The sequence below is a fragment of the Paraphaeosphaeria sporulosa genome (assembly GCF_001642045.1).
Source record: "Paraphaeosphaeria sporulosa strain AP3s5-JAC2a unplaced genomic scaffold CC84scaffold_4, whole genome shotgun sequence".
NCBI classification, from domain to species: Eukaryota; Fungi; Ascomycota; class Dothideomycetes; order Pleosporales; family Didymosphaeriaceae; genus Paraphaeosphaeria; species Paraphaeosphaeria sporulosa.
In genome coordinates, this window is record NW_017253363.1 from 2565524 (window position 1) to 2590469 (window position 24946).

A 24946-nucleotide genomic window follows, 5' to 3' on the forward strand; every position below is an offset into this window, starting at 1 on the left:
GGGACGGTGGAGCCTACCGTGGCAGCACACCGCATCGGTGATAAAGGGGACGGAGTCGGTCGGGCGTCGTTCGAGAGGTGCCCATGATTACTGCATAACTGGACGGAGGCAGACCAGTGGAGGGACGAAGGCGGGGAACCATGTCTGATATCATCGCATCGTCGGCGATTGCGGCTGCACACGAAATTCCCGCTCTAACTCCAGTAGAAGGTCTATGCTTGGGCGACGTTCATTATAATCGTGTTGAGAAAAGTGACGGCAGTGGGTTAGATGCGGAAAATAGCTAGTGCAAACTTCGGGTATACTATCCGATAACTCTACAACAAAGCCAATATCCGCATATCTCTATTTCCAGCCTTGTCCTGGCTTTGAGCCAGGTAGCTAGCTCGTTGCGCCGGCTTATGTCTGCATTCGGGCCCATCCTCGTTCACAACCCCTTCAGAGTCGTACTGTCTTTTGCACTCTCAGCCTGGACAATGTTTAGAACCCTCTCCATCTCTGTATGCTCCTGCTCTTTGTACATGGAGACCAGATCCATCGTACTTCGCCGTACACTTACAATACTCTGCTCGTCCATCCCTGTGAGGTTAGAACAAATGCCAAACACACCGGGTCCAGGTTCTAGCTTACCGCCATCGTTCTCGCCCATATATATGAAACTCGGCCTTCCACTTCCGTGACTTGCGATGCCTAAAGATTGGTACGTGCTCAGAAGATGTCGCGGCACGTGCGCTAAGGATACTTACTGAGATGAGTCATGCGGCTTGCGCTACGAGAATGTTGAGAATAACGGACAGGCATAGTGCGTGAACGCATAGAAGCACGCTTGCTCTCAAGTGAGCGACGAGCTGGTGCGCCGAAGTCGTCGATAGTGAAGTCCAGATTGCTACTAGCATGCGGCAAGGCCGGTAGGCAGTTTTCGTAGTATGCGGACCAGACTCGTGCAGTGTCCTTCGTTCCATCGAGCCCCGCCTGCAACAGATTGCTTGTGGTCGGACGTGAGCTGGTAGCAAGTGGCTGAAGCGTCGTTGCAGAGTCCTCTTCTTTCATCTTCCCTTTTCCTTTCTTGTCGCCCGCAACGTGCTCTTCTTGGGCTGCATGCGTCTCGCCATTGCCGTGGCTCGAATCTCGGCTTGTCTCTTCGATGATTGCGCGCCTCCACACGTCTGGTACGATCTCTAGCTCAGGATACTCCAGCGTGCCACCTGTAGCCATGGAGCTTCGGTGGCCTTGACCGTGTCTGTGAAATTCGATGCTCTGGCTTCTGAAGATCTTGGTGTAGTTCTTGAGAAACGATTTGCCGAACGTCATGGAGTGACTCTTAGCAATGCGAGTGTGGCCAACCTTCTTCTTCCGCTTCTTTTGACCTGGGAGAAGGGGTGGCGTAACCGGACGCGTCGCAGGGTCTATCTCCTCTTCTTCGACATCGTCACCATCTGTATTTTCGTTCATTGCAAACTTGATGGCTGCTTCCAGTGCAAAGTCACGTGTTTCAACTTGGTCTTGATGACCAGCAGAAAAGGTACGATCGGCGCGAGTGTGAGACGGGTAGCGACCCCAAGCACCGACAGTATCGATAGTGTCAGTTTGCTGTGCGAAGAGAAGCTGAGCTTCCTGATGAGGACCGATCGTATTTGGGTCTGATCCTATCAACGCCGTACGTCTTGTAAGCAGCGATGGTGGGGTTTTGAACTCCACGGAACCTGGGGATGGAGGGTCAAGTAGTGGCGCGGAGAACCGCTTTGGGATGCTCACTTTCCTAGCGATCTCGCACTCTTCGCTCACTCTAGGCCGTGAACCGCTTCCACTCCGCTCTCGGAACGGACCTCTGTATATGGCAAGATCTCTATTCTGAGGAAGTAGCATCGCAGCTTTCTCGTCTTGGTAATTCTGCAAGGCTCGATCCCACATACCACTGGCCTTCTTATCCTTGAACAAGGCCTTTTGCTCAGCCTCTAGACTGATCGCAGACTTCGAATTCCGGCGCTCACGTTGCGTAGCTGCGTCTGGTACCTCAAGCGACCCATCCACCTCGGGAATGAAGTCGCCCGTCTTCATGTTGGTTTCGCTCTGACTTCGTAAGCTGCCGCGCTTCGGGGTGAAAAATCGTATGACCGAAGCTGATGGCATCAATTTCTTCTTCGGGGGCGAAGGGCTGAATTCCTCGCGGAACTTTGACTTCCGAGTACTTGCCACACTGTTCCCGCGTGATAATCTTGTCATCTCGTTCGAGCGTCGTGTTAGCGCTGAGTAGCTCGTTACATCCCGAAGATTTGTGAGGCCATGTCTCTGCGGAGGCTTCGGAGTCTCGTCGTTATCAGTTGGGTAGGAGTTGGACCTTCTTGCTCGATCGCGGTCTAGTGACGAGCGCGCAGTCGAAGTGGGATTCTTAGGGGTCTGTGAAAGATCAATAATCGAGCCACCGAAGCTTTCAAGAGGGCTATCGAGAGGGCTTTGCGGTCTGCTCGAGTATATGGACGACTTGTCTTCCCGTAAATCGTTGGTCAACACCCTGCCCCACTTCGGAGGCACTCGTGAACTTGCAAAGCCTGAGCTTGACGTTTGCCGCTCGTGACGGCTGGGCTGACATCGAGAGTGGGATATGCTGCTGAGATTCGAGAAAGAGCGATCGCGAAACGGGCTAGTTGGACTTGGGAGCTCTGATCGGTCTGCTGTAGTATTCCAGGAAAGGAGCGAGCCGGATCGTAAGTGGTGCGAGATTCGCATACTATAAAGGTGCACAGAGCGACGCGGCTGGTCTTCTTCTGTAACGTCTTGCTCCTTTGCCGATTCTTGCACAACAGCTGGCGGAATGCCTCGCGTGATCACTCTTAGGGAACCAGATTGACGAGGTGTAGTCATCGCGGTTGGTTCTTGCACGCGGATTTGCATTACAGTCGAGGGTGTGGGTCGATCTTCCTCCTCTTCAGCTGGGGCCTTCCTTGGAATATCGTTCTCTTGTTTTCCTACCCTTGCCGTTGCGTTTTTGTCACTCGGCATTCTTCTCAATGAAATTTGCGATCGTTTTGGCGAAATGGGCCGCCGGAGAATAGGAAGATACGACAGCCGTAGGCTCTCATTTAATGCAACTGACCAAGGAATGCCATCTGGATCGTGTGACTTTAGACTGGGGAGCCTGAGCGGTGAAAGAGGGGAGTGTTCAGGGAGTCTGATCGAAGTAGCCGAATGAGAACGCCGCAGCTTACGCTCCTGAGCCTTAGAGGTCTCGGCTTGTAGGTTCGGAGAACTAAATACTTGTCCAAGCCTAGCCGTGAACGATACCGAATGAGTTGGCCCGATTTGATATAGTTGCATATCGCGGATACGGCCGGAGCTTTGGAAGCTCTTGGACGAAGAACCTGGCGTCGGTTTGCTAGAGAGTCAGCAAGGTACGTATATGTACAGTGATTCGAACTTTACCTAGCTGTGGACGGTTCCCAATCGATACTGTGGATGCTCGGTCTCTTGTTAGGCGTTTTCTTCCCGATGTTCCTGGCGATGTCGTCAAGCACCTGGGCGTCAGAATCGTAGCCACCTTCATCAGACCGCTTGTCACTCAAGAGATCTTTCCTCAGATCGTCTTTGGTGATCTTGACTTGTACATCGTGACGGCCTTTCTGTTGCTTTACGACCGTACCTTGCCCTGGCGTCTCACCGTCCTTGGCGGTCTTCGACAGAATGTGATCGCCTGAAGGCTTCTTAGCGAGATCTCGAGAGAACTTTCGCCTGATCAGTGACCGCATGCTCTTCATCTTGTGGAGCGAGCGCAAGCTGTATATGGAAGGCTTGTTGAAGCGTGCGCGCCTAGCCGCCTTGGTGGGAGACGCGTGAGTGGGCTCATTGTCTTTTGCATTGTCAAAGATCTGTCGCAGCTCGTGGAGGTCTTCCGTTCGAGCGCTGGTGAAGCGTGAGTTCACAGATCCAGCCGGCTTTGGCGGAAGAGGCAGGAGAGGCAGTCGAGCAGGAGTAGAGGCTTCGTTGACGCGGGTATTAGGTAGTTCTGGAGACTCTGGGCGTCCTTCCTGCTCCGCCGTACAGCATAGCGTGGAAGCCATGTCTCAAGTCTCGTAGTGAATTCGAAAAATTGTTGGGAGCGCGAATGTTCTTGACCAGATCGATGGCACGTGAAGTTTTCGTCTAATCCAGCAGGAAGGAGCGAGCCATGACGATGGGATGAGGCGACCACGTAGAAGACGAAGCAGCGCGTCAAGCCTTAGAGCCAGATGAAGCAGAAGAAGACGCGGTGAGGACAGTAGTTGTCAAGGGAATCGCTTCGTGCTGTGTTGCGATGTGTCACGCCATAACGAGAACCACATGGAAGTAGCAGGCGGCTTGCAGGGAAGGCACCGAGGCCGAACCATCACTGTTTCTCCTCTTCATTCAGAATTCATCCATATACTATATTCTGTTCAATCTCTTACTGCCGCTGAGTCCCACCGAACCGACCCGAGCTCTTTTCGGTAGATGCTTTCCATCTCTTGCCTCACAGCGACGGCTTGATTCTTTTCGCTGAACTCGACATCCTTCCAGCTCAAGGCCTGATCTTTACCTACATCTCTCTTTAGCACGAGTCCATGCGCAAGGCCAATAGGTAGCCCTTCGGTCCGGAGCGAGTCCTCGGCGCGCATCAACTTTCCGTACACCATGAATCCTCCTTCACCATCGAGCTTCTCGCCCTGTTGCAGGTTGCGCTTCGCTGTAGCCACCACATCACCAGCCCAAGTCCGCGTCTGTCCGGTTGGCTCTCCACGCACCATGATCGATGCAACCGAAATACCGAGCTCGAGACCAATGAGATGATATGGTTTGAACTGCGCAGCATACCATCCGCTGTCGTCGGTCTTTATGCCGTACTGTGCGAAGCACTCGCGCTGATACTCGTCTGGTGCTTCTATGACGACAAAAACGCCCCATCGTAGATCGCCAAACACGGCTCGTCCGTCTTTCTCGACGCAGCTCACCACCTCAACCGTACCTTTCTCTTCAAGTTGACCGCCTGCGCTGCGCGGTTTGAGAACTTGTGGTAGGTCATGAGTTCCGCAGGGCGGAAATGCGAGCCCGTCCGAGGGTGGCCTGAGTCCACAGCCGTTTGCGACTGCGGCCATCTCTAATGCAGACTTTGTACCATCGAGGAAGGAGTTGAACATTTGGGGGTTGAAGTCACCACCGGAAAGCTGCGCTTTTGTGAAACCATAGTAGTCCCAAACAGTGTCAGGTGTCGAATAATGGTATTGGGGCAAGTGCTTTGTACCTTTCCCCGCACATACCACATCGAACCCTGCTGTGCGTGCCCAGTCCACCAGCTCGGCAATGAGGGCAGGCTGATCACCGTATGCCATTGAGTATATAATGCCCGCCTCCTTTGCTTTGCGTGCGAGCAAAGGCCCTGCAAGCACGTCGGCCTCCACATTAATCATGACAATATGCTTCTTGTGCTCGCAGCACAATAGCGCGTGGCGGACACCAACAGCAGGGTTTCCGGTAACCTCTAAGATCACATCGATGCCCGGAGTGGCTATCATGGCCTCCGAGTCAGAAGTAATGACGGTCTTGTCGTACTTGAGACCATCGGATAGGGAAATGCAAGTGTTGAATTTAGAAGATGGAAATCCGGTCTTTTGTAGGGACGATACAGCCCTATCAGGGGAGAGATCTGCTATGGCAGCTAGACGCACGCCTTTGGTGCGATGAGCTTGCGAGATACTGAAGTCCGGTAAGTGATGGCATGACACAAAGAAGTTCAAGTACTGCTGCTGCTGCTGGCCAGGCTGTGTCCTCCCTATATTCCTGACCGAGCTCTTCCAGGGACTTTATCGCAGGATACAGGACGTACTACATTGATCCGAATTTCCCAGCACCAATGATGCCAACTTGAATTGGTTTGCCGGCATCTTCAAGAGCAGCGAGCTTTGTCGAAAGGCTGGACATCCTGATTGTTTGTATTTCGTCTCACAGTCACGTCTGTAGATTCTGATACCAATGTGTTGCAGGGTATTTGGATATCTCGACGCTAACTTCATGACGTTCCCGAGACGAGGGTGGTGCCTTACCCCGCAAAGTGATTCAACTTCAACCAAAGCGCAGAGTCGGCAGTCTCTCCGACGTTAGTCTTCATCCTTTCGTCCAGCGTCCAGGACAAAACGCACAAAGCACTCGAGCAGCCTATAGCGTCGACGCTTGTATTCCGTCGTTGAATCCCCCGAACTTAATCAATGTCCTAGTAACACAATGGCCTATTAATAGCCACCAGCTCACGCGCATTCAATTTCCACAAACGCCTCGCTACCAGAAAATGAATGCGCACCGTTGGCCTGACGTGGCCTTGTCGACTGCGGCATGGGTCATCGTAATTTTGCGACCTTCCTAGGACGGCAATTAGGGGCGCAAAGTGTCGATTGCAGTGACAGTTCCACGGTACAAAGGGTCGCGTGTAGAAACGCCACGAGTTGGAGCTTCCATGGGCGAGTGTGCGGACGAGGGTTGTTTTAGGCGTCATGCAGACTAACCCCTGTGGCCAGCGCGCGGGGCGACAACGGCAGATGTACAGGTACAAGAGAGCTTATCCAAGCTGACGTCGTACAGGAAAAATAAGTAGTCTTCTCGGGTGCTTGATGTCCTAGTTATTAGGTGTCGCTTTACTCAGCATATCGGTCGTATGGAAATACTGAGACCTGAACGCCCTGCTGAGCGCAACCTCGTAAGTGCAACATGAGATTTACGGCAGACAGTCGGAAAACTTGTACGCGTGGCATTATTTTTGTTCAGTAGTAGATTTCCGCTTGAACCGCGGTTTACGTTGCGACGGCTTGATCAAGCCGCCTCATTCGTCGGGCCGAGATCCAGATAGTCCGCTTGTAATACACACCAGTGACGACGGCGGGAACCTAAGGAACTGACTCTCACAACAACAAAATATGTATCACCACGACAATATAGGAAGGAAGAGCACATAGAGGAGCGAAGAGGAGATGAACAAAACCATATGGCACTTCGTCAACGAAATCAGGGTTTTCCTAGCAGAGATGTCTTCAGTCTGGAGCAGTTGTCCCTCACTGCGTAGCGAGACACACTGTGTGCCGAGACAAACGAGGGGTACTTATAATTCTACGAAAATAATCTGCTGTAACGTGCTTCACGAGCGAGTGCCGCGTACAAGCGAGTGACGCACCCCACCAACTTTACGTACCTCTTCACGCGTATATCTCAACCACCTTATAAGATAATATATAAATATTGATAGAGTAGATTAAGTAGTATCTAAAGTATCTTTCTTGCACGTACGAGAGTTATACCTAGTCTCTCTACACCTCTTACACCGCGCAAGAGCCTGGCGGCTAACGCCTAATCGCTCTCCTCCTTGACGCTCTTCACGAGCAATCTGCTGATCAGCCTCACGTTGAGCGAGTATATCCTCGCCAGCTCCCTTTATTAAGACCCTACGCTACTATATACGCTTTTTCTTACGCTGTTTGCGCGCTGATGCTGCCTTATTAGCCTTCTCAAGGCTAGCAATCCGATCACGCATCAGCTCAGCTAAGAGCATCATCACCTCTGCGCCCTTCTTAAGCTGGTTAATCGCCTCAATAATTAGGGCTGGTGATAAGCTCTTATGCTGTCGCACGCACTCATATATTAACGTTAATTGAGCCTTAAGCTCACGTACATTGCTTAGCGTACGAGCTTCCTAGAGAGCCTCTAGTAGAGTAGTTGGAGTAGGTGTATGGAGCTGCACGTTAAGCTTTGACAGTACAATATCTAGTTAGGAGGGTACAAGGCCTGTGCCTCAAATGGCTGAGCAGATATTATTCTCCTCACAAAGCTCTTGAAACTCAAGAGAGTGGTGGCTCTCATGGCTATTAAGGATAAGCAGGCGACGCGCACCAATAACACAAGTCTTTATATAAGTGTTAAAGTGTTTTAGCCACTCTACTCCTAGCTCATTATTCGTCTAGCTATTGTCGCTGACTACAATTGCATAGTCGCATGGGATCTCTGCTTCCTCGTACCAGGCAGATAGATGATACTGGCCAGCAAAGATAAGCAACGGCAGGACTGACCAGCTAGCAGCGTTGATTACAGCGATCACTGTGACCCATTCACGGTCACCAGGCTAGATAGCCTTTGGCCTGCCTCTCCGCTCTGATCCTGTTACAACGAGTTGAGTCATAATCTTGCCCATCATAAAGCCAGCCTCATTGAAGTTATAGACGTCGTCATTGCAGATGCCGTACTTGGTCTTTGTCTGCTCTACGAGCTCAATCCAGCTTCTGAGTAATATCGGATCCTCACACAGGGCTCTCTGCCTATCATAGGCTCGATTGAAACGTGTTGTGAGACTATCCGTGCACTTGACAAGGTTGCGCGGCCAGTGGACGCCGACCTGACCAGCGCCGCGCGCAGCCAGTAGCTTATTAGCCATATCACATAGAGCAGCGTACGTAGGCGCTAGGCGCGAATCAACGTGTATCCAAGTCGAGTATATGTCTGACAATCACCTCCTCCCCTCTTTGAGTAAATCTCTTTGAGTTGGGCTGGCAATCGCGTCGGGCAGATATCCCAGCGCGTCGGCGGCGGAGCGTTGCTTCAGCTACATTATAGACTGCCGCAGCAGGGCGATTGCCCTGAATCTGTTTGGCATTGATAGATAATATAGCAAGCTGAATATCTGCTTCATTTGAAAGTAATCGAGTAACATTGCGTGGAGCCATTGTACGTTGTGATAGGAGAAGTGCGCAAAATTAGTGAGGTGCGTCACTCGCTTGTACGCGTCACTCGCTTGTAAAGGATGTTATTAGCTAATTCTGAATGTCTATGAGCCATCCTACCTAAAATTTACATTTGCATCGTCGTCTCCGAGCCTGATTTGTGCAGCGCCTTCTTTCGTGGCATAATAGACTTCCCTCCCAACAGCGCCAACCTCAAGTCCTTCTTGCTCCAAATTTTTGTAGAATAGGCTTACCCTGCCCTCGCAACCTCCCTCTGATACCAGGAAGTCATTATTAGCCCTATGCGCCCTGCGGGGCGCGATTTCATGCAGGGCCGCCCCATCGATTAGTACTTCTAGCAGAAGCGAACCACCGATCCAGGCTAATGCGAGATAATCCCGCATATCTTATCTTATACATACTGGTGGGTATTTTATTATAAGATTATGCGGCTGTGCGAGTTGTCACAAGCGTTCGGATTATCAGTAAATCCGACTTAGGATTGGGAGCAGTAATAAGACATGGCCTGGTGCTTGCTTAGTCAGCCAACGCGCTTGTAGCGGCGAAACCAGCTTCGACACAGCAATCTCACACACCTCAAGATGCAGTCCAACGCACAGTGATACCTACTTTGGGATGTAGAGCCATACTATAGCGCCGCCCCTGAGTGCCGAGATCTCTCGTTGACCCTTCCGCTGACCAATGGAACGACCTGATTGAGCTCACCACGTCCTCATGCTTCTCGAGTCGGCGCGCCGATTCCTAGACCAAGCCGCAGCGAGCTTTTGTCCCAGCTCAATTAAGGGGAATATAATGTAATAGGAAGGATGCAAGCTAAGATAGAGCGTGGTGGGCCTAGAAATCGAAGCCTGCGCTTCGGCATGTGGGTTTAACTGAGCGCTACTAGCAAAACGCCGTCATTGCAAGCGCATACGAAGGCGGAAAAAGGCTTTGCATGCTTAGTGATATAGCTATTATATGGTTAAATGACCAGCGGCTCCTCGCATGAGCGCCACAATGTAAGGGCCGTGGAGATATGCTCTAGTTCCACCACTGGCGGTCGTGAGGAGTTTTGGGTTCATGTTCGCGAGGGACAAGTACTAGCAGAGCTGTGGTGGTGGCCATGCTTGGCAAGATTCTAGAAACACAGATAGTATCTAGAGCTGCATACAGCACTCTTCTCTTCAGCCATATCTACCAACCATCGCCTCCGGCGCAATCCTATGGCGGGTGCAGGTCCACCGCCCTCCCTGTCACCAAGGTGTTCGTCCGCCTCTCAAGATATACGCATATTCAGCCTAGTTGCATGCGAATTCGCCTTCAGCTGCAGCATGACTTCTGCATGTCAGCCTTGCCGCGCCACCCCGTGAGCTGTGCCATCAGCCGCACCCCGCCCCTCAGTAGAACTCACAACACTCGTGTGCTGTCTTTCTCTCTGATGCAGTTTTCGGTATAGCCCAGCGTCCCATGCTCCTGTATGCTTGCTAACCTTAATACCTTAGAGTAATACCTCTTCGGACGGGCGATTTACCGTACTCGTCTCTCCCGTCAGGCTGCCGTGTTTGAACCTGACCGAGTTTCACTCCTACCGCTCGCCACCGTCCAATGCGAAGCAATGCGTCTTTTGCGGCGCAGCGATACTGGAGAGTTCAGTCTTAGTCAGTTTCGCGATGAGGCCATCCCTCCCTATGCGATACTGTCGCATACGTGGGGACCAGATACCGAGGAGGTCACCTTTGAAGACCTGACAAATGGCACTGGCAAGGATAAGCCTAGCTACGAGAAAATCCGGTTCTGCGGAGAGCGAGCTGCACTAGATGACTTGGAATACTTTTGGATCGATACCTGTTGCATCAACAAGGCAAACAAGGCTGAACTGTCGCAGGCTATCAACTCCATGTTTCGTTGGTATGGTAACGCGACTCGATGCTACGTCTATTTATCAGATATCTCGAGCTCTCCCCTTAGCAACACCGAAGAGCCCAAGAGCCCGTGGCCGTGGGAATCGGATTTCCGAAAATGTAGATGGTTCACCCGGGGTTGGACGCTCCAAGAGCTTCTTGCTCCGAGTTCGGTAGAGTTCTTCTCCCAAGAAGGCGAGCGACTTGGTGACCGAAATTCCCTAAGGCGCCTGATTCACGAGATAACGGTTGTTCCTGAATCAGCGCTTGAAGGAGCCCCCTTGTCTCAGTTCAGCGTTAATGAGCGATTGTCATGGATAGAACACCGGCAGACCAAGCTTGAGGAAGATAGAGCGTACTCTTTACTTGGCATTTTTGGGGTGTACGTAGCTGCTATCTACGGCGAAGGGACGGCAAGCGCGTTCCAACGACTTCGAGAGGAGATTGGGAAGCTGGAGCAATGCATGCAAGATTTGCACCTCACCGATCCTCGGGACGACAAGAAGCGCATTGAGGACACCAAGGGTGGACTGCTGGAGGCCTCGTACCGCTGGATCCTCGAAAATTCCGACTTCCAACGATGGCGTGACGACGAGCAGAGTCGACTCCTATGGATCAAAGGCGATCCGGGCAAGGGCAAGACGATGCTGCTCTGCGGCATCATTAACGAGCTAGAAAAGTCGATAGCTAAGACGGATCTTTTATCCTACTTCTTCTGCCAGGCCACGGACTCACGAATCAACAACGCTACAGCCGTGCTGCGAGGTCTGCTGTACCAGCTTGTCAACCAGCAGCCATCGCTCATCTCACACATACGGAAGAAGTACGATCACGCAGGCAAAGCCCTCTTTGAAGATGCCAATGCTTGGGTTGCCCTGTCAGACTTCTTTACGAACATGATACGAGACCCGGACCTAGAATTGGCCTGCCTAGTTGTCGACGCTCTCGATGAATGCGTGGTGGACTTGCCAAAGCTCTTAGACTTAGTTATTCATACCTCAGCATCATCAGCCCGCGTCAAGTGGCTTGTGTCAAGTCGAAACGAGATGCACATTGAACAGAAGCTAAGATGCGTAGACGCTAAGGCGAGGTTGAGTCTAGAGCTAAAGCAAAATGCAGAGCAGGTGTCCCGCGCCATCGACGTGTACATTGTCGACAAGCTATCCCGCCTTGACTCGCTTGAAGACGACAGCCTGAGAGATCGAGTGCGAGATATCCTACGCCGGAAAGCGAACGGGACGTTCCTTTGGGTCGCCCTCGTGGTCCAGGAGCTTGAGGGGCCGGAGAGCTGGGACCCTTTGCAGGTGGTAGAAGAAGCGCCACCAGGCTTACACCAGCTGTACGATCGCATGATGAATCTAATCCAGCAGCTAAAGGAGAGAAACTCGGAGATTTGCCGGCTCTTGCTTTCTACTGCCTGCGTCACATACCGTCCGCTTTACCTAGCTGAAATGGGCAGCTTGTGCGGACTATCAGGCCAAGTTTCCGTACTCGCGAGGAACGTAAGAACAATCGCGGCTATGTGTGGTTCGTTTCTCACCGTTAGGGATGATCAGGTCTACCTCATCCATCAATCAGCCAAGGACTACTTAAGCGACAAGATGCGAGATACAGTCTTCCCATCTCAAGGCAGGATTCACCATAACATGTTTTTTAGGTCGCTCAAGCTCATGTCTAGTGCACTGAAACGTGACATGTACGGCTTGATTGCTCTAGGCTTTCCGATCGATAAGGTTCAAGTACCGGTCCACGATCCGCTAGCGACGATGCGATACTCGTGCGTTCATTGGGTTGACCACCTCTGTGACTGGAATTCCAGCTCTGCAAACCACGGCATTGACTCTCAAGGTAAAGACGCTATCGAGAATTTCATAAGAAAGAAATACCTTTACTGGGTCGAGGCTCTGAGCCTCTGTAGAAGCATGTCGGAGGGTGTGCTTATAATGACGAAACTCGAGGGACTCATCCAGGTGAGCTTTAGGACTAGAGATTTTATCAATGTATGATTACCACTGACATAATTAAGAGGAGGTCAGACGGACTCGCATTACTTGAGCTAGTCCGAGATGCTCGCCGATTTATTATGTATCATAAGCAGGCAATACAGATTAGCCCTCTCCAGACATATGCGTCTGCACTCGTATTCAGTCCAGCTAGTAGCCTAATAAGGCGTTATTTCGAAACGGAAGAGCCAGGATGGATTACAATAAAGCCAAATATAGGAGATAAATGGAGCGCCTGCTTACAGACACTTGAGAGCCATAGCGACACTGTCTACTCGGTGGCCTTCTCACACGAAACGACCATCCTCGCATCAGCGTCGGCCGACAGTACAGTCAGAATCTGGGATACAAGCAGCGGCACCTGCCTGCAGACGCTCGACGGCCACAGCGACTGGGTCAACTCGGTAGCCTTCTCACACGACTCGGCCCGGGTCGCGTCGGCGTCGGCCGACAGTACAGTCAGAATCTGGGATGCAAGCAGCGGCGCCTGCCTGCAGACGCTCGACGGCCACAGCGACTGGGTCAACTCGGTAGCCTTCTCACACGACTCGGCCCGGGTCGCGTCGGCGTCGGCCGACAGTACAGTCAGAATCTGGGATGCAAGCAGCGGTAAGTGCCTGCAGACGCTTGAGGGCCACAGCGATTCCGTCAACTCAGTAGCCTTCTCGCACGACTCGGCCCGGATCGCGTCGGCGTCGACTGACAAGACGGTCAAGATCTGGGATGCAAGCAACGGTAAGTGCCTGCAGACGCTTGAAGGCCACAGCAATTCCTTCAACTCAGTAGCCTTCTCGCACGACTCGGCCCGACTCGTGTCAACGTCGAAATTTACCGTTAGGATCTGGAACGCCAGCAGCGGCGAGTGCTTGCAGACACTTAGGGGCCATATCCGCTCTGTCACTGCGGTCGCCTGGTCACCCGACTCAACCCGGCTCGCGTCGGCGTCGTTCGACACTACGGTCAGGATCTGGGACGCCAGCAGTGGCACGTGCCTGCAGACACTCGAGGGCCATAGCGACACTGTCTACTCGGTGGCCTTCTCACACGACTCGACCATGCTCGCATCAGCATCGGACGACAGTACAATTAGAATCTGGGACGCCAGCAGCGACGCGTGCGTGCGGACGCCCGAGAGTCATAGCGGCATTGTCACCCAGGTCACCTTCTCTCACGACTCGGCCCGGCTCGCGTCGGCGTCGTACGACAAGACAATTAGGATCTGGGACGCCAGCAGCGGCAAGTGTCTGCAGACGCTGGGGGGCCACAGCCAGCTCGTCTTCTCGGTCGCCTTCTCACACGACTCAACCCGGCTTGCATCAGCGTCAGTTGACAGTACGGCGCGGATCTGGGATGCCAGCAGCGGCGCCTGCCTACAGACGCTTAAGGACCATAGCGACTCCGTCCTCTCTGCGACCTTCTCACACGACTCGACCCGGCTCGCGTCGGCGTCGCTCGACAGGACAATCAGGATCTGGGATACTAGCAGTGGCGCCTGCATGCAGACGCTCGACGGCCACAGCGATTCCGTCAACTCAGTAGCGTTCTCGCACGACTCGGCCCGGGTCGCGTCGGCGTCGTCCGACAAGACGGTTAAGATCTGGGATGCAAGCAGTGGCGAGTGCCTGCAGACGCTCGAGGGCCACAGCGATTCCGTCGATTCAGTAGCATTCTCGCACGACTCGGCCCGGGTCGCGTCGGCATCGACTGACAAGACGGTCAAGATCTGGGACGCAAGCAGCGGTAAGTGCCTGCAGACGCTTAATATTGGCAAAGCGCTCCATAATATATCATTCGACGCCACAGCCTCATATCTTCATACTGCTATTGGTACCGTTACCGTCGATGCTCCATCAGATTCAAACATAATATCGGACAAAATAGAAAGTTCAGATCCGCAATACCAAGGTGTGGGTTTAAATTCAAATGGAGATTGGATAACATATAATTCGAAGAATCTTGTATGGTTACCATCTGAGCATCGGCCAAGGTGTTCGGCCGTGTCAGAGAGGACGATCGGCATCGGCATTGGATCTGGAAAGGTATGGGTATGCAAAGTTGAGCTTGACGCATCCTAAGACCATGGTCCATTTATGTGGACATAACTTACTCTGCTATTTTTCATCTCTATTCTATAGTGGAGATCGGGGATCGGCGTGAATGTATAGCTTACTAATTTGTCACTACAAAGCTTCGAGTATCCTCTAGATCAAGTGACAAGATGGCTAACCATAGAATAACATTTGAAGATTCGCAACTTAATCCTCGTCAGAAGCAGACGAACGCCTCAATCACGCTAGCAGGGAGGGCGGCGGACCTGCACCCGCCATAGGGTTGCGCCGGAGGCGATGGTTTGTAGACATGGCTGAAGAGAAGAGTGTTGTATGCAGCTCTGATAGTATAGAATCTTGCCAAGCATGGCCACCACAGCTCTGCTAGTACTTGTCCCTCGCGAACATGAACCCAAAACTCCTCACGACTGTTAGAGGTCGAACTAGAGCATATCTCCACGGCCCTAACAATTGTGGCGCTTATGCGAGGAGCCACTGGTCGTTTAACCATATAATAGCTATATCACCAAGTATGTAGAGCCTTTTTCCGCCTTCGTATGCGCTTACAATAACGGCGTTTTGCCAGTAGCGCTTAGTTGAACTTATTTGCCGAAGCGCAGGCTTCGATTTCTAGGCCCACCACGCTCTATCTAATTTTATATCCTTCCCATCCCATCGCATTCCCCTTTAATGAGCCTGGACTAGAGCTCGTTGTGGCTCGATCTAGAAATCGGCGCTGGTGGACTCGAGAAGCATTGGGACGTGGTGGGCTCGATCAAGTCGTTCCATCGGTCAGTGGAGGGGACAACGGCGGATCTCGGCACTTGGGGGCGACGTGATGTCATGGCTCTACATCACGAAGTAGGTAGCATCTCGAAGTGTGTGGGATCGCTGTGTCGAAGCTGGTTTCGACGCTGGAAGCGTGTTGGCTGACTAAACAAGCACCTGGCCATGTCTTATCACTGCTCCCAATCCTAAGTCGGATTCAACGATAATCCGAACACTTTGTAATTCGCATAGTCACATATCTTACAGAAAAATTTCCATTAGTGCATGAGGTAAGACGTGCGGGGTCATCGCACATTAGCCAGGATCGGGCATTCGCTTCTGCTAGAAGTACCCATCGACGGGGCGTCCCTGCATGAAATCGCGCCCCGCAGCGTGCGTAGGGCTGATAATGACTTCCTAGTATGAGGGGGAGGTTGTGAGGCTAGGATAAGGCTATTCTACAAAAAATGAGAGCGAAAAAGGCTTGAGGTTGGCGTTTTGGGGAGGAAAGCCTGTTATGCCACGACATAATGCGCTGTACAAGTTAGGCGCGGAGGCGACAATGCGAAGGTAATTTTTGGGCAGGAGGGATTATAGACATTTAGAATTAGCTACAGCAGATTATTTTGGTAGAATTATAGCAATATTTGTTGTGCGCATGGGCTTTCCGGTTGCTGAAAGTCAAAGTACCCCTCGTTTGTCTCGGCACACAGTATGTCTCGCTACGCAGTGAGGGACGTTACTCCTGAACCTCGACAATGAGGAAATACCTACAGAAAATACTTGATCGTTTTCACATGGCACAATCGAGGGTACCTCAGGCTACAATACGACTACCAATATCTGTCACAATAGTGAGGCCTGCGTCACCACGACTGACCCTCGCGTGCCTGCTATTGTAGCTAATCGACAATAGCAACCCCACGCATGGCCGCCTGTGATATAATTGCTATATTAACCTTAAACCACAGACTTGCCCTATGAACAAACAATCACGACTTTCTCCAGGTCCTTTTTCCAGAATCTATTCATCTTCAAACGCAAGTCTGCCCAAGCAACGTCATCACCATGCCACCGCGTCACCGCAGAGCCAAGCGAGCCAAGCCGTGCACCATCAAGCCGGTTAAGAAGACGAATTTCGACATCGCCCTCGAGGCCATCCGCGCAGAGTTGAAGCGCGATTACACGTTCTACGAGGAAGCCCTCTTGGGTGTTATACGAGCGAAGGCGGCGGGTGGTGATGCCACACCGTGGCAAGTACTGACTCGGTATGGAGGGTATGCACTAATAGCTTTCTAGGCTGAAACAGATGAGTGACCTGGTGAAGGGCAGGCCGTTTGCGGAGATGAGCCACGAGGGTGTCAAGTTCCTGCTCGAGGAGATGGTTCGGAAGTTCGTGGCTGAGGCATACCGGGTGCCGCAGCCTGCCCTTATGAAGGTGGCTTGACCCGAGCTATCTAAGCTCGGCCTCATAGTCGATGCTTACATGCTAGAGTAGGCTTGAGTTTGCCTTGGCTCTTAGGAGTTTGGTATACCCATGGCAATTTTTGTTTGTTTTTGAGTCTGAAAAATTGCTCAAGGCTGTTGCCTAATTGCTTCCTGTGTTGTGGACAATATCTTTCTTCGGTAATGTGAAGGTTTGCATCGCTAGCGGGGCAATATTCGTTTGGCTCTCAAGTCGGTCGAAACCTTCGCTGGTCACACTCCCAAGCCCCATCACTCTCAGAGAGACCCTTCTTGCATGTCCAATAGTAGGAGGGTGTTCGGACTGACGTACTTTAACACTCTCTTCGTCTGTAGGATTACATGGTCCGTAACTCTTGACCTTGTTTAACATGATGCGTAGACATGGCGACATGAGGGGTAGACAGCCCGCTAGTATCCCCAGAGCAGGCTCCGGCGCATTGAAAAGAATGATACGGCCCGTATGACTAGATTGGCAAGTATGCAGTCAGCGTAAGTCATGGACAGGGATGTATGCAGCGTTGTGTCTATGTCTCCGACATAATCACTTCGTTACCAGAGACGTACTATGTCCAGTCGTTTGCGTTCATGTGACGGTAAAGATACATTCTTACCGCCGACAAAGCAAGGATACTAGAGGATCGTCAGTAAGACAAAGCATTTTCTCAGCCTGAAGTATCCTCACAAGAACCCCAGCCCGAACAGCAGTGTCAATCGGACTTTCTTCTCAAAGTCCACGTTCAGCCGCCAGAGGAGAGGTAGTGGCAGTACTACGTTTGCCAGGTCTATGCACATGGCGCCTGCACTCGCGCCCACCCAGATAGTTCTACTGTTCTCCGCACACTTTTGAGCCATAGCAAGCGCGTTGTCCATCTTCTGCGGACATGAGAAGAACTGCACTGTCATGAAGCTGATATAATATGCCACTGTCAAAGCCAGCAGCGCGCGGCAGACGATGCGAAAACGTGTATACGGAAACAGCGTCGCATAAAGCTGTGTAATCGACAGGTTGCAGAACACATTAGCACTTAAAGCCATGCTGGTAAGTATGTAGCGGCTCTGATACGTTTAGCTTAGTATTTGGACGGAATGCTAGGTGCGCACTTCGGGATGTCTCTTCATTTGCACGATGGCAGCCACCGGCACGTCCTTGATGTGCACGCCATAGTACTGGACGAAGACAAAGACAATCGCATCAATCAGCTCGCCGAGGAGACCAACCTGCGTTCACCAAGTCAGCTCCAGTCAAGATCCTCAATTTGGAGTGGCACTTACATATGCGATTACCATCAGCCAGTCATTGGCCTCCCATTTCTTTCGCGTAAGAGCGCGTGCCCATACGCGACACACTATAGCAAACGTCGCTATCAAGGCCGAAAGGGCGCACACAACGACGACAGGCACTTGTAGCTGCTTCAGCTCCATGAAAACAGTGGGGGAAATTGAGGTTGCACCAACATCGCCGCAATTTGGACTTGGCCCAGTTTTGAGGGGGTCACGTTCTGGATCCGAAGCCACCATCCCTCAGCTTGCGTGTCTCTGCTTGTGCGCAAAGCTGAGACCGTGATCCGCGAGTTGCAATCTGCTCCTTTTCTGCATCGGGATGTGATGGCCATGAGCTGAGCGCAGGTGATTGGTCCATGCGGGATGGCTTGATCCTACGAACCTTTGTGGCGGCGACGTCCCACGTGGGGGTATGTTCCGAACCCAAGTAGTGGGAAAGATAAAAATCTAGTTCTCGCTCATGTCGTGGGATTCCAGGGCTGGGGACCATGACGATGCGCCACAAGGGGGTTTATCGAGAAGAAAGCTCGGCAATTCTCAACATTCAACGTCTTTTTCAGGGCTGATAGGATGGGCACTGGAATAGATCACACAGAGACTCCTCTTATCAACATCAAAAAAAATCTTTTATAGGAAAGGCCTTAGTATAATTCGTCGCAATATAGTCATCAACTGACAAGGGTAGACATCTCGATGAAGAGCTGAGCAAGATGGAAGGTTTCAAACTGCCTTACCTCGACACTTGTCACCTGTTTCAAGTCAGAAATCGCTTGAAAATTACGAGGAAGGAAGTTCCATTGTGTTGCGAGAACGTGCTAGGAGGCAACGTATCGTGTAGAATGCGGACCAAGACAAAGTGAGGAGGCAATAGCCTTACTCTGTCAAACCAAGCACTCAATGACCTCACTCCGCAGTTTCAACTAGGAAGAGAAGCCACAAACGGTTATGAATCAGAAACTACGATATAGTTATCTGTTAACTCGGGTCACCATTTCTGCAAGCGTTTGAGCAACAACATGGCTGAGCCAACGGCAGGAGCGTCCGTCGAGGGTCCAGCGGGCATACGCACCTCATCGCTGGCACCCGTTTACCATCAGCCTTATACATCACATACAACATTTAGTCCGCATTACCTGCACACCCTACCCTGCACTGGTAACGGAACCAACACATTACTCACCTTCGACGCATCATCTAGCATTCGACTAAGCAATGTCCATCGTTTACACCATTTACTTGACAACCAATTATTCGCAGTCTTTTGCGGACCTCAGAAAATGCCTCCTCGGTACAAATCACACGCCCGCCGAACGAGCAGCGCACACTGTCAAGATCATCACTAGACCGCTCAACAACGGGTCTGGTAACTCGTTGTATCCATAGCATAGGTACCAAGAGAAGAATTTGGTGAGCTTGGCGACAGGAAGTGCTGGAGCCGTAGACAATCGCCGCCAAATCCGCGTCGTAATCGATATACCGAGAGGAAGGTTGCAGGGCGCCGAGGGGAAGCAGCAATTCCTGAGACGCACAGCTGAGGCATACTTGAAGCATGGGAAAAGGAAGGCGGACAAGTGCGACGTCGAGATGAGGATCAACGAGTTTGACGAGAGTGAATACATGAAGATTGGAGGCACAAAAGATACAGTCACATTTTGTGAGGATGATGATTTCCATAAGCTAAGAAAAGTTATGACAAATTCGCATAGCTCTCGAGGTTGACTGACATGAGGAGGGTCAACGGAGGAGTGCTCCGAAACTTGAATTCTACACCCTGCGAGTCTATGTTTGGGGCTGATGGGTGCGTTCAATTCGCAGTCCCTTTCCTGATTCGCACAGATTCGGGTGACACTTGCGGGCGGCTATTTTTCGAAGAGCTCAATGGTCGACAAGCTGTGGGCAGGCCACTTCCGGGCACATACGTTCCAGTAAGCATATGTCTGATATTCCAACACCTGCTTGTCAACATACCTCACCTCGACCCCCAGACAACTTTGAGAATTCGAGTTACAAACCGAGGTAACGGTCCAAATCAACCTTGTGGGTCTCTTTCGTGTTGTCATTACTGGAACGCTGCCACTATGAGATGCGCGTAATGTACGATCCCTTGTCTAAGCGCAAATGGACGAGCTGCTTACAATGGTGGCAACGCTGATCCTCGACGATGGCGGTATATTTGTTATCCCGATATTCACGAATGGTGACAACAAATCGTTCGTAAATCCAATGATCCTTTCGCATTCGTCATTGGTGTAAGTCATTGTTTCACTGATATGAGTGCGGCACTCCTGCTCGATGCCTCGGGCGGTGGGCGTCGATTGACACGCGATGTAATCTCCGTACGCTCTCAGAAAATACATGCGCTACTGATGACACATGTAAGTTGCGTTGCCTTCGATTCGTGGTGAGGGTTCATCGGTGCTCTAGTGGTTCTCCTCGTTCAGTGACTTCATGCTTGCAGCGTTGGAACTTTTAGGTGTGACTGGACGGGTCTTGATGTCGCACCCTCGGTGGCGCCAGGAGCTCCATTCGTCACTGTTTCTCATCTTAGAATGCGTGTGAATTTGGTTAACCAGAGCGGGTGGTAACGGTTGTCAAGACGGTTTATGTTGTGTATGAATCGCAAGTGGAAGGTGCGCTAAGGAACCTTCGCGTTGGGAACAAACAAACGCGCTTCCACTCTTACTCTCCGGCTTGCCTTCTTGACCTGGACTCCGACAGAAAGAGAAATTAGTCATGAAATAATTGAGAGATTCACTCTTGCTGACAAAAGCACTGGAATCGTGGTGGAAATCGCGTCACTAGGTTAAGTCCGATACCGCGGACTCACTTGCTTCGCGCCCAGCTTCGCGGAAAACCTTGCTAACTCGTGTACAGAATGGCGAGGCACAACAAATCTAACTTACCGGGGAGACCGATGTATCAGCCAAAAGACGGTAGCCTTGGCCTTTTGGGAACACTTCCAGTTGAGCTTCGGTTGAACATCTTCGAAATCGTCCTTGAGATTCATCGTCCAATCACGGCGCGAAAGTGTTGCGGAATTCTTGGCCACTTAACCAAACCGTGTCGATTACACGCGGCAATCAAGCAGAACTACCGTACGCTCAACCGATATCGATTTGCGTTGCTTTCCATCTCGCGAGGTGTATACAATGACGCTATACGGGTGATGCACAACAAGATGAGGGTCCATGTAGACGTGACCAATCTCATTATGGTTCACAAAGGGGCAATTGGGTACGGAGGGAAGCCTTATCACACTATGTGGCGCCGGATATGTCGATATCGTCTCATCGACCTCATCGTTCCTGTGACTGCTATCAAGTTTGACCAATCAGAAGAATGCGTCACCAGTCTTTTCGACTGCATCGATATGCTCTTGGATAAGTGGAACGCGGAGAACAGCCCCAAATCTGCACAAAAGGTTCGGGAAATCACAATACACCTTGGCAGGATATTCAGCACATACCGCCCGTTTAAAGCCGCCAAGCTAGAAAATCCGAAGATCAAGGAGGAGCAAGCGCGACTGCTGAACGTGTGTTGGGAGAATCTCGAGAACTCAGTAAAATTGATTGCTCTAAGGGGTGGGGAAGCGAATTGGACCTTCACTGTCAACTCCGAGGTTGACGCAAGTAACAGAGTTGGTCAAAGGATGCTGAATATGTTTCGAGAAATTCTAGAGGAAGTTGGTGTTGAGTGCCAGGAGGGAGTGGCCCAAGATGTTTCTGTAATGGAATCGAGGAGCGCGACGGGCGGTACACATCGGCGTTTCGTCGACTGAAGCCTGTCAAGAAAGACATGAATGCCCGTATGTGTTGTGGACATGTAGAAAGCTGCAATGTGATCCTCTGACAGAGTTGGTGAATTGCGCGTGTATACGTCGAAGTAAGGTGTCGCAGGCCTGCAATGATGATGGAGCCGATGTCATCACGTGAATCGTGGATTCTTTCATGAGCTGATGGAAAGAATGAGCATTTGTAGGGACGATGCATCGACGACAACGCGGCGTGGATCTGAGCCGAAGCCAAGGTATAATGTGGGTAAGGCTCGGTCCTCGACGGGTCATTGTCGCGTCCACTACAACGTCGTGCAACAACCAACACCAGCAACCCGCCGCTCATACGCGAACACTCACTACATGGTTGTTTTTGAAGGAACGCCTGACAGAGTGTGCGAACAGAGCTGGGTCCCTGAGTCGACCATAGCCAACGCATCAGACGCGGCACGGAAGTTTCTGCGTACTTCACGACTGGTGCTATGAGCATAATTAATACTAATTGACTACTAATATGACTATTTCCAATATGGCTATAGGCGCCTGAGCCTACCAAGTGGCGGATATCGAAAAATGAAAATGAATACCAACCTGGATGGGACTGGTCTCCCGTCCCTGGACCTGACAAGAAATAGATATCCGGACAATATCAACGCCAGAACTCCGAAAGATTCGTAAAGATAGCCAAACTGTAGATCTGAAGATGGGGAGCCTTGCCAAGTGGTGTTTAGACGAACTCTAGCGTCCGGAAGATTGTCGCAGTCTGCCGGATTATGAGCAGCGCATGAGATATACGGACTACGATGATGGTATACAATCTGAGGGAGTTTGTGGTCCTGTCAAGAGGCCTATCGCTCGAAGCTCAGCTCGTGGCCACAAATTGAACGCCATTGGACCGGCAACAAGCTTCAAGCGTATGTAGCGCAGTAAGGCCTCCGTCTTCCTGGTCATACATAATCTTGCCATCGTTCTCTGCTCCTCCCACATGATACGTGCGAGGAGCCTTTGCGACGACTTTCCACCGAGACAGGCCACCATGACGCCCGACCAGATCTACCAAGCGCTCGAGAATATGGACGACCTCTTCCCCAATCACTTCAAAGTCTGCATTGTAGCCAGACCCCAAGTGTGGCTGGTGGTATGCATTCCACTCGTAAGCCATCTTGGTAGATCGATCGGAGTTGAAGGGTATCACAGCTGTATGAAGATCATGGAGCTGAATTTCGACGGTGCGAGGAGATGTCGGCTTCTCCTTTACAAGATCCCAAGCCTTCATCAAGAAAGCGATAGCTTTGTAGAGGCGATATACACATTCGACCGGATCGTCGATCGATAGCTTAGTCCATGGGAGCTGGAAGCAAAGTTTGCGGAAGTGCCCTGCCGAAAGCCACATGCGTTCGACGCACTCGGCTTCCGGGAGGTTGGGCAGGCGGTAGAACGTACACTGCTTCTTGATAAGATATGCCTGCAGGGCCGTGGTCGAACGGACGATGAGCCTTGCCTGATTATATAGCACCCAGGATGCTTCCTCGTGGACAGAGCGCGCCACGGAGAGGATTGAGAATCGACCATAAATCTTTATCGACCCTTCGTCCTCTTCGTAAAGCGTCAGGCCGTTTCCCCTGCCTATCTTGGTGCAAGTTTCTCCATGCTTCTTGCAGCTAGCTCGTGCTCGGCGAGTAGAGAACGGACCGCAACACTCCTTCAACGAGACAGGTTCATCGATGTCTAGACAGTAGGCATAAACTGCCTGTCGAATCTCTTTGGGGAGGCGATCCAGTTGTCCCGCGCCTTTCACTTCTAGGATCGACACGGCAGCCTTGGTAACGACTGGGCTACGAGGGATTCGAGAGCTTCGAGGGGAACTTGATGCCGCAGGAGCCTTCCTCTTGACAGTCCTAGGAGGAATTCGAGTCACAACGCGCAATTGCTTTGCTGGCCTAGTCTTGGTTAGTATCAGATACCTCTAGCAAACAAGAATACTTACCTAGCAGAGGGATTCGGAGATGTCTCGCGCTTAGCATCACTACGCAGAAAGCGATCGCCAGGTCCATGTTGGGGCCGATTTAATTGCGGCGAAATCTCATTTATTCTGAGGACGCCGGGCGGTGGGGAGGGCGAACGTGACAGCATTGACAATTCAGATGAGTCTGAAAGCGCGGGTGTGGGTTGTCGCCCCGGCGGACTAGACGACGGTGATGGTGATCGCGACAGCATGGTCAGCCATGAGCTGTCTGACATGGCGGGCGATACCTCCCTGCCACGTGAAGCGCAGCGTGTTGCAAGTCGGCAACCATTCATTGCGGCTTGTTGGGCATGTAGTGGGCTGTAGTAGGTTGTAGTGGCGCAGGACATCGAGTCCGACGAATGGGAGCTTGGGAATCTTTATGAGTAGATTCTGGTAGAGTGGAATTCGCCTTCACCTTGGGGCCTGTGTTCAAGGTGCTTGGGCAACCTTCACCTGTACCTTCCCTATCACGCGACAACGGTTCTCTCACTATCCGCTTCGTCAAACCGCATTGAAAGCGAGCTGCATACAGTGAACAGAACGCGGAGTCAATACGGAGAAACCCTACCAGTGCACTCCTGTCCTGGCTTGTGGCTGATTCCCAATGCAGCGAGAGAGTAGGCGGGTCCGTCTATCACGGACGATTTGTTGAATGCCGAGAGCATCGCAGCTCCCGTACAGAATGGACAATCAACTTTACTATTGCACACAGAGCCGCAAACCATCACACCGATTCCCACGCGCAAATCTCATACTTGCCTTCTGCACAAAACTTTGATGTACTGCACCCGATTTATTGTTTCTTTCGAATCCCCTCTGTGGGCCTTTATTATTTTCCATCAGGAGTTATACCTCAGTTCGAGTAGTAGTATCGTGCTTGGACTCGCTAGGTTCTCCTAACGATGGCTCCTCTCAACGCTACGCCTTCAACCAGTCTTGTTCGGTCGAAGCAATCCCCACGTATTGTGATCCCACACATGCCTAAAGATGTAC

General features: G+C 51.5%; 8 protein-coding genes across 8 annotated transcripts; 3 read left to right on the forward strand and 5 right to left on the reverse strand.

The window, feature by feature from the left end:
- Positions 1-427: 427 nt before the first annotated feature.
- On the reverse strand, positions 428-4106 carry CC84DRAFT_1243122 (uncharacterized protein; the record flags this gene model as incomplete). The annotated part of the gene is made up of 6 exons (XM_018184112.1): positions 3421-4106; positions 2652-3265; positions 1756-2549; positions 747-1614; positions 631-690; positions 428-579 (listed from the first exon to the last, which is right to left on the reverse strand). Exons 1-6 carry the CDS (start codon positions 4053-4055, stop codon positions 428-430), a joined length of 3123 nt encoding a protein of 1040 aa, XP_018037910.1. The 5' UTR covers positions 4056-4106.
- Positions 4107-4409: 303 nt separating this feature from the next.
- CC84DRAFT_1216486 (SAF domain-containing protein) lies at positions 4410-5928 on the reverse strand (the record flags this gene model as incomplete). The annotated part of the gene is made up of 2 exons (XM_018182808.1): positions 4410-5703; positions 5834-5928. 2 exons carry the CDS (start codon positions 5926-5928, stop codon positions 4410-4412), a joined length of 1389 nt encoding a protein of 462 aa, XP_018037911.1.
- Positions 5929-10320: 4392 nt separating this feature from the next.
- On the forward strand, positions 10321-14684 carry CC84DRAFT_1186471 (vegetative incompatibility protein HET-E-1; the record flags this gene model as incomplete). The annotated part of the gene is made up of 4 exons (XM_018180862.1): positions 10321-12576; positions 12633-13265; positions 13482-13568; positions 13608-14684. The coding sequence occupies 4 exons, from the start codon at positions 10321-10323 to the stop codon at positions 14682-14684; spliced, it is 4053 nt and encodes a 1350-aa protein (XP_018037912.1).
- A 1749-nt stretch (positions 14685-16433) lies between these two features.
- Positions 16434-16868, forward strand: CC84DRAFT_666289 (uncharacterized protein). Its single transcript, XM_018187073.1, has one exon. It carries the CDS (start codon positions 16494-16496, stop codon positions 16722-16724), a length of 231 nt encoding a protein of 76 aa, XP_018037913.1. The 5' UTR covers positions 16434-16493; the 3' UTR covers positions 16725-16868.
- On the reverse strand, positions 16869-17575 carry CC84DRAFT_666288 (uncharacterized protein). Its single transcript, XM_018187072.1, has 2 exons — positions 17457-17575; positions 16869-17356 (listed from the first exon to the last, which is right to left on the reverse strand). The coding sequence occupies exons 1-2, from the start codon at positions 17495-17497 to the stop codon at positions 17014-17016; spliced, it is 384 nt and encodes a 127-aa protein (XP_018037914.1). The 5' UTR covers positions 17498-17575; the 3' UTR covers positions 16869-17013.
- CC84DRAFT_1216489 (uncharacterized protein) lies at positions 17571-18314 on the reverse strand (the record flags this gene model as incomplete). Its single annotated transcript, XM_018182809.1, has 3 exons — positions 17571-17948; positions 17994-18110; positions 18165-18314. 3 exons carry the CDS (start codon positions 18312-18314, stop codon positions 17571-17573), a joined length of 645 nt encoding a protein of 214 aa, XP_018037915.1.
- Positions 18315-20948: 2634 nt separating this feature from the next.
- CC84DRAFT_666296 (uncharacterized protein) lies at positions 20949-22006 on the forward strand. The gene is made up of 2 exons (XM_018187074.1): positions 20949-20975; positions 21048-22006. Exon 2 carries the CDS (start codon positions 21049-21051, stop codon positions 21949-21951), a length of 903 nt encoding a protein of 300 aa, XP_018037916.1. The 5' UTR covers positions 20949-20975; position 21048; the 3' UTR covers positions 21952-22006.
- A 792-nt stretch (positions 22007-22798) lies between these two features.
- On the reverse strand, positions 22799-24453 carry CC84DRAFT_1258618 (uncharacterized protein). Its single transcript, XM_018184844.1, has 2 exons — positions 23933-24453; positions 22799-23885 (listed from the first exon to the last, which is right to left on the reverse strand). The coding sequence occupies exons 1-2, from the start codon at positions 24298-24300 to the stop codon at positions 22808-22810; spliced, it is 1446 nt and encodes a 481-aa protein (XP_018037917.1). The 5' UTR covers positions 24301-24453; the 3' UTR covers positions 22799-22807.
- Between the last annotated feature and the right edge of the window lie 493 nt (positions 24454-24946).

Bases quoted from the DNA above. Each gene is read 5' to 3' on its own strand.
- CC84DRAFT_666288 (XM_018187072.1), bottom strand. From the start codon at position 17,497: ATGTATCTTTACCGTCACATGAACGCAAACGACTGGACATA. The intron at 17,357-17,456 runs GTACGTCTCTGG...TTGCCAATCTAG, and splicing joins AACGCAAACGACTGGACATA to TCATACGGGCCGTATCATTC.
- CC84DRAFT_666296 (XM_018187074.1), top strand. From the start codon at position 21,049: ATGGCGAGGCACAACAAATCTAACTTACCGGGGAGACCGATGTATCAG.
- CC84DRAFT_666289 (XM_018187073.1), top strand. From the start codon at position 16,494: ATGCCACCGCGTCACCGCAGAGCCAAGCGAGCCAAGCCGTGCACCATC.
- CC84DRAFT_1258618 (XM_018184844.1), bottom strand. From the start codon at position 24,300: ATGTCCTGCGCCACTACAACCTACTACAGCCCACTACATGCCCAACAA. The intron at 23,886-23,932 runs GTAAGTATTCTT...AACCAAGACTAG, and splicing joins TCTCCGAATCCCTCTGCTAG to GCCAGCAAAGCAATTGCGCG.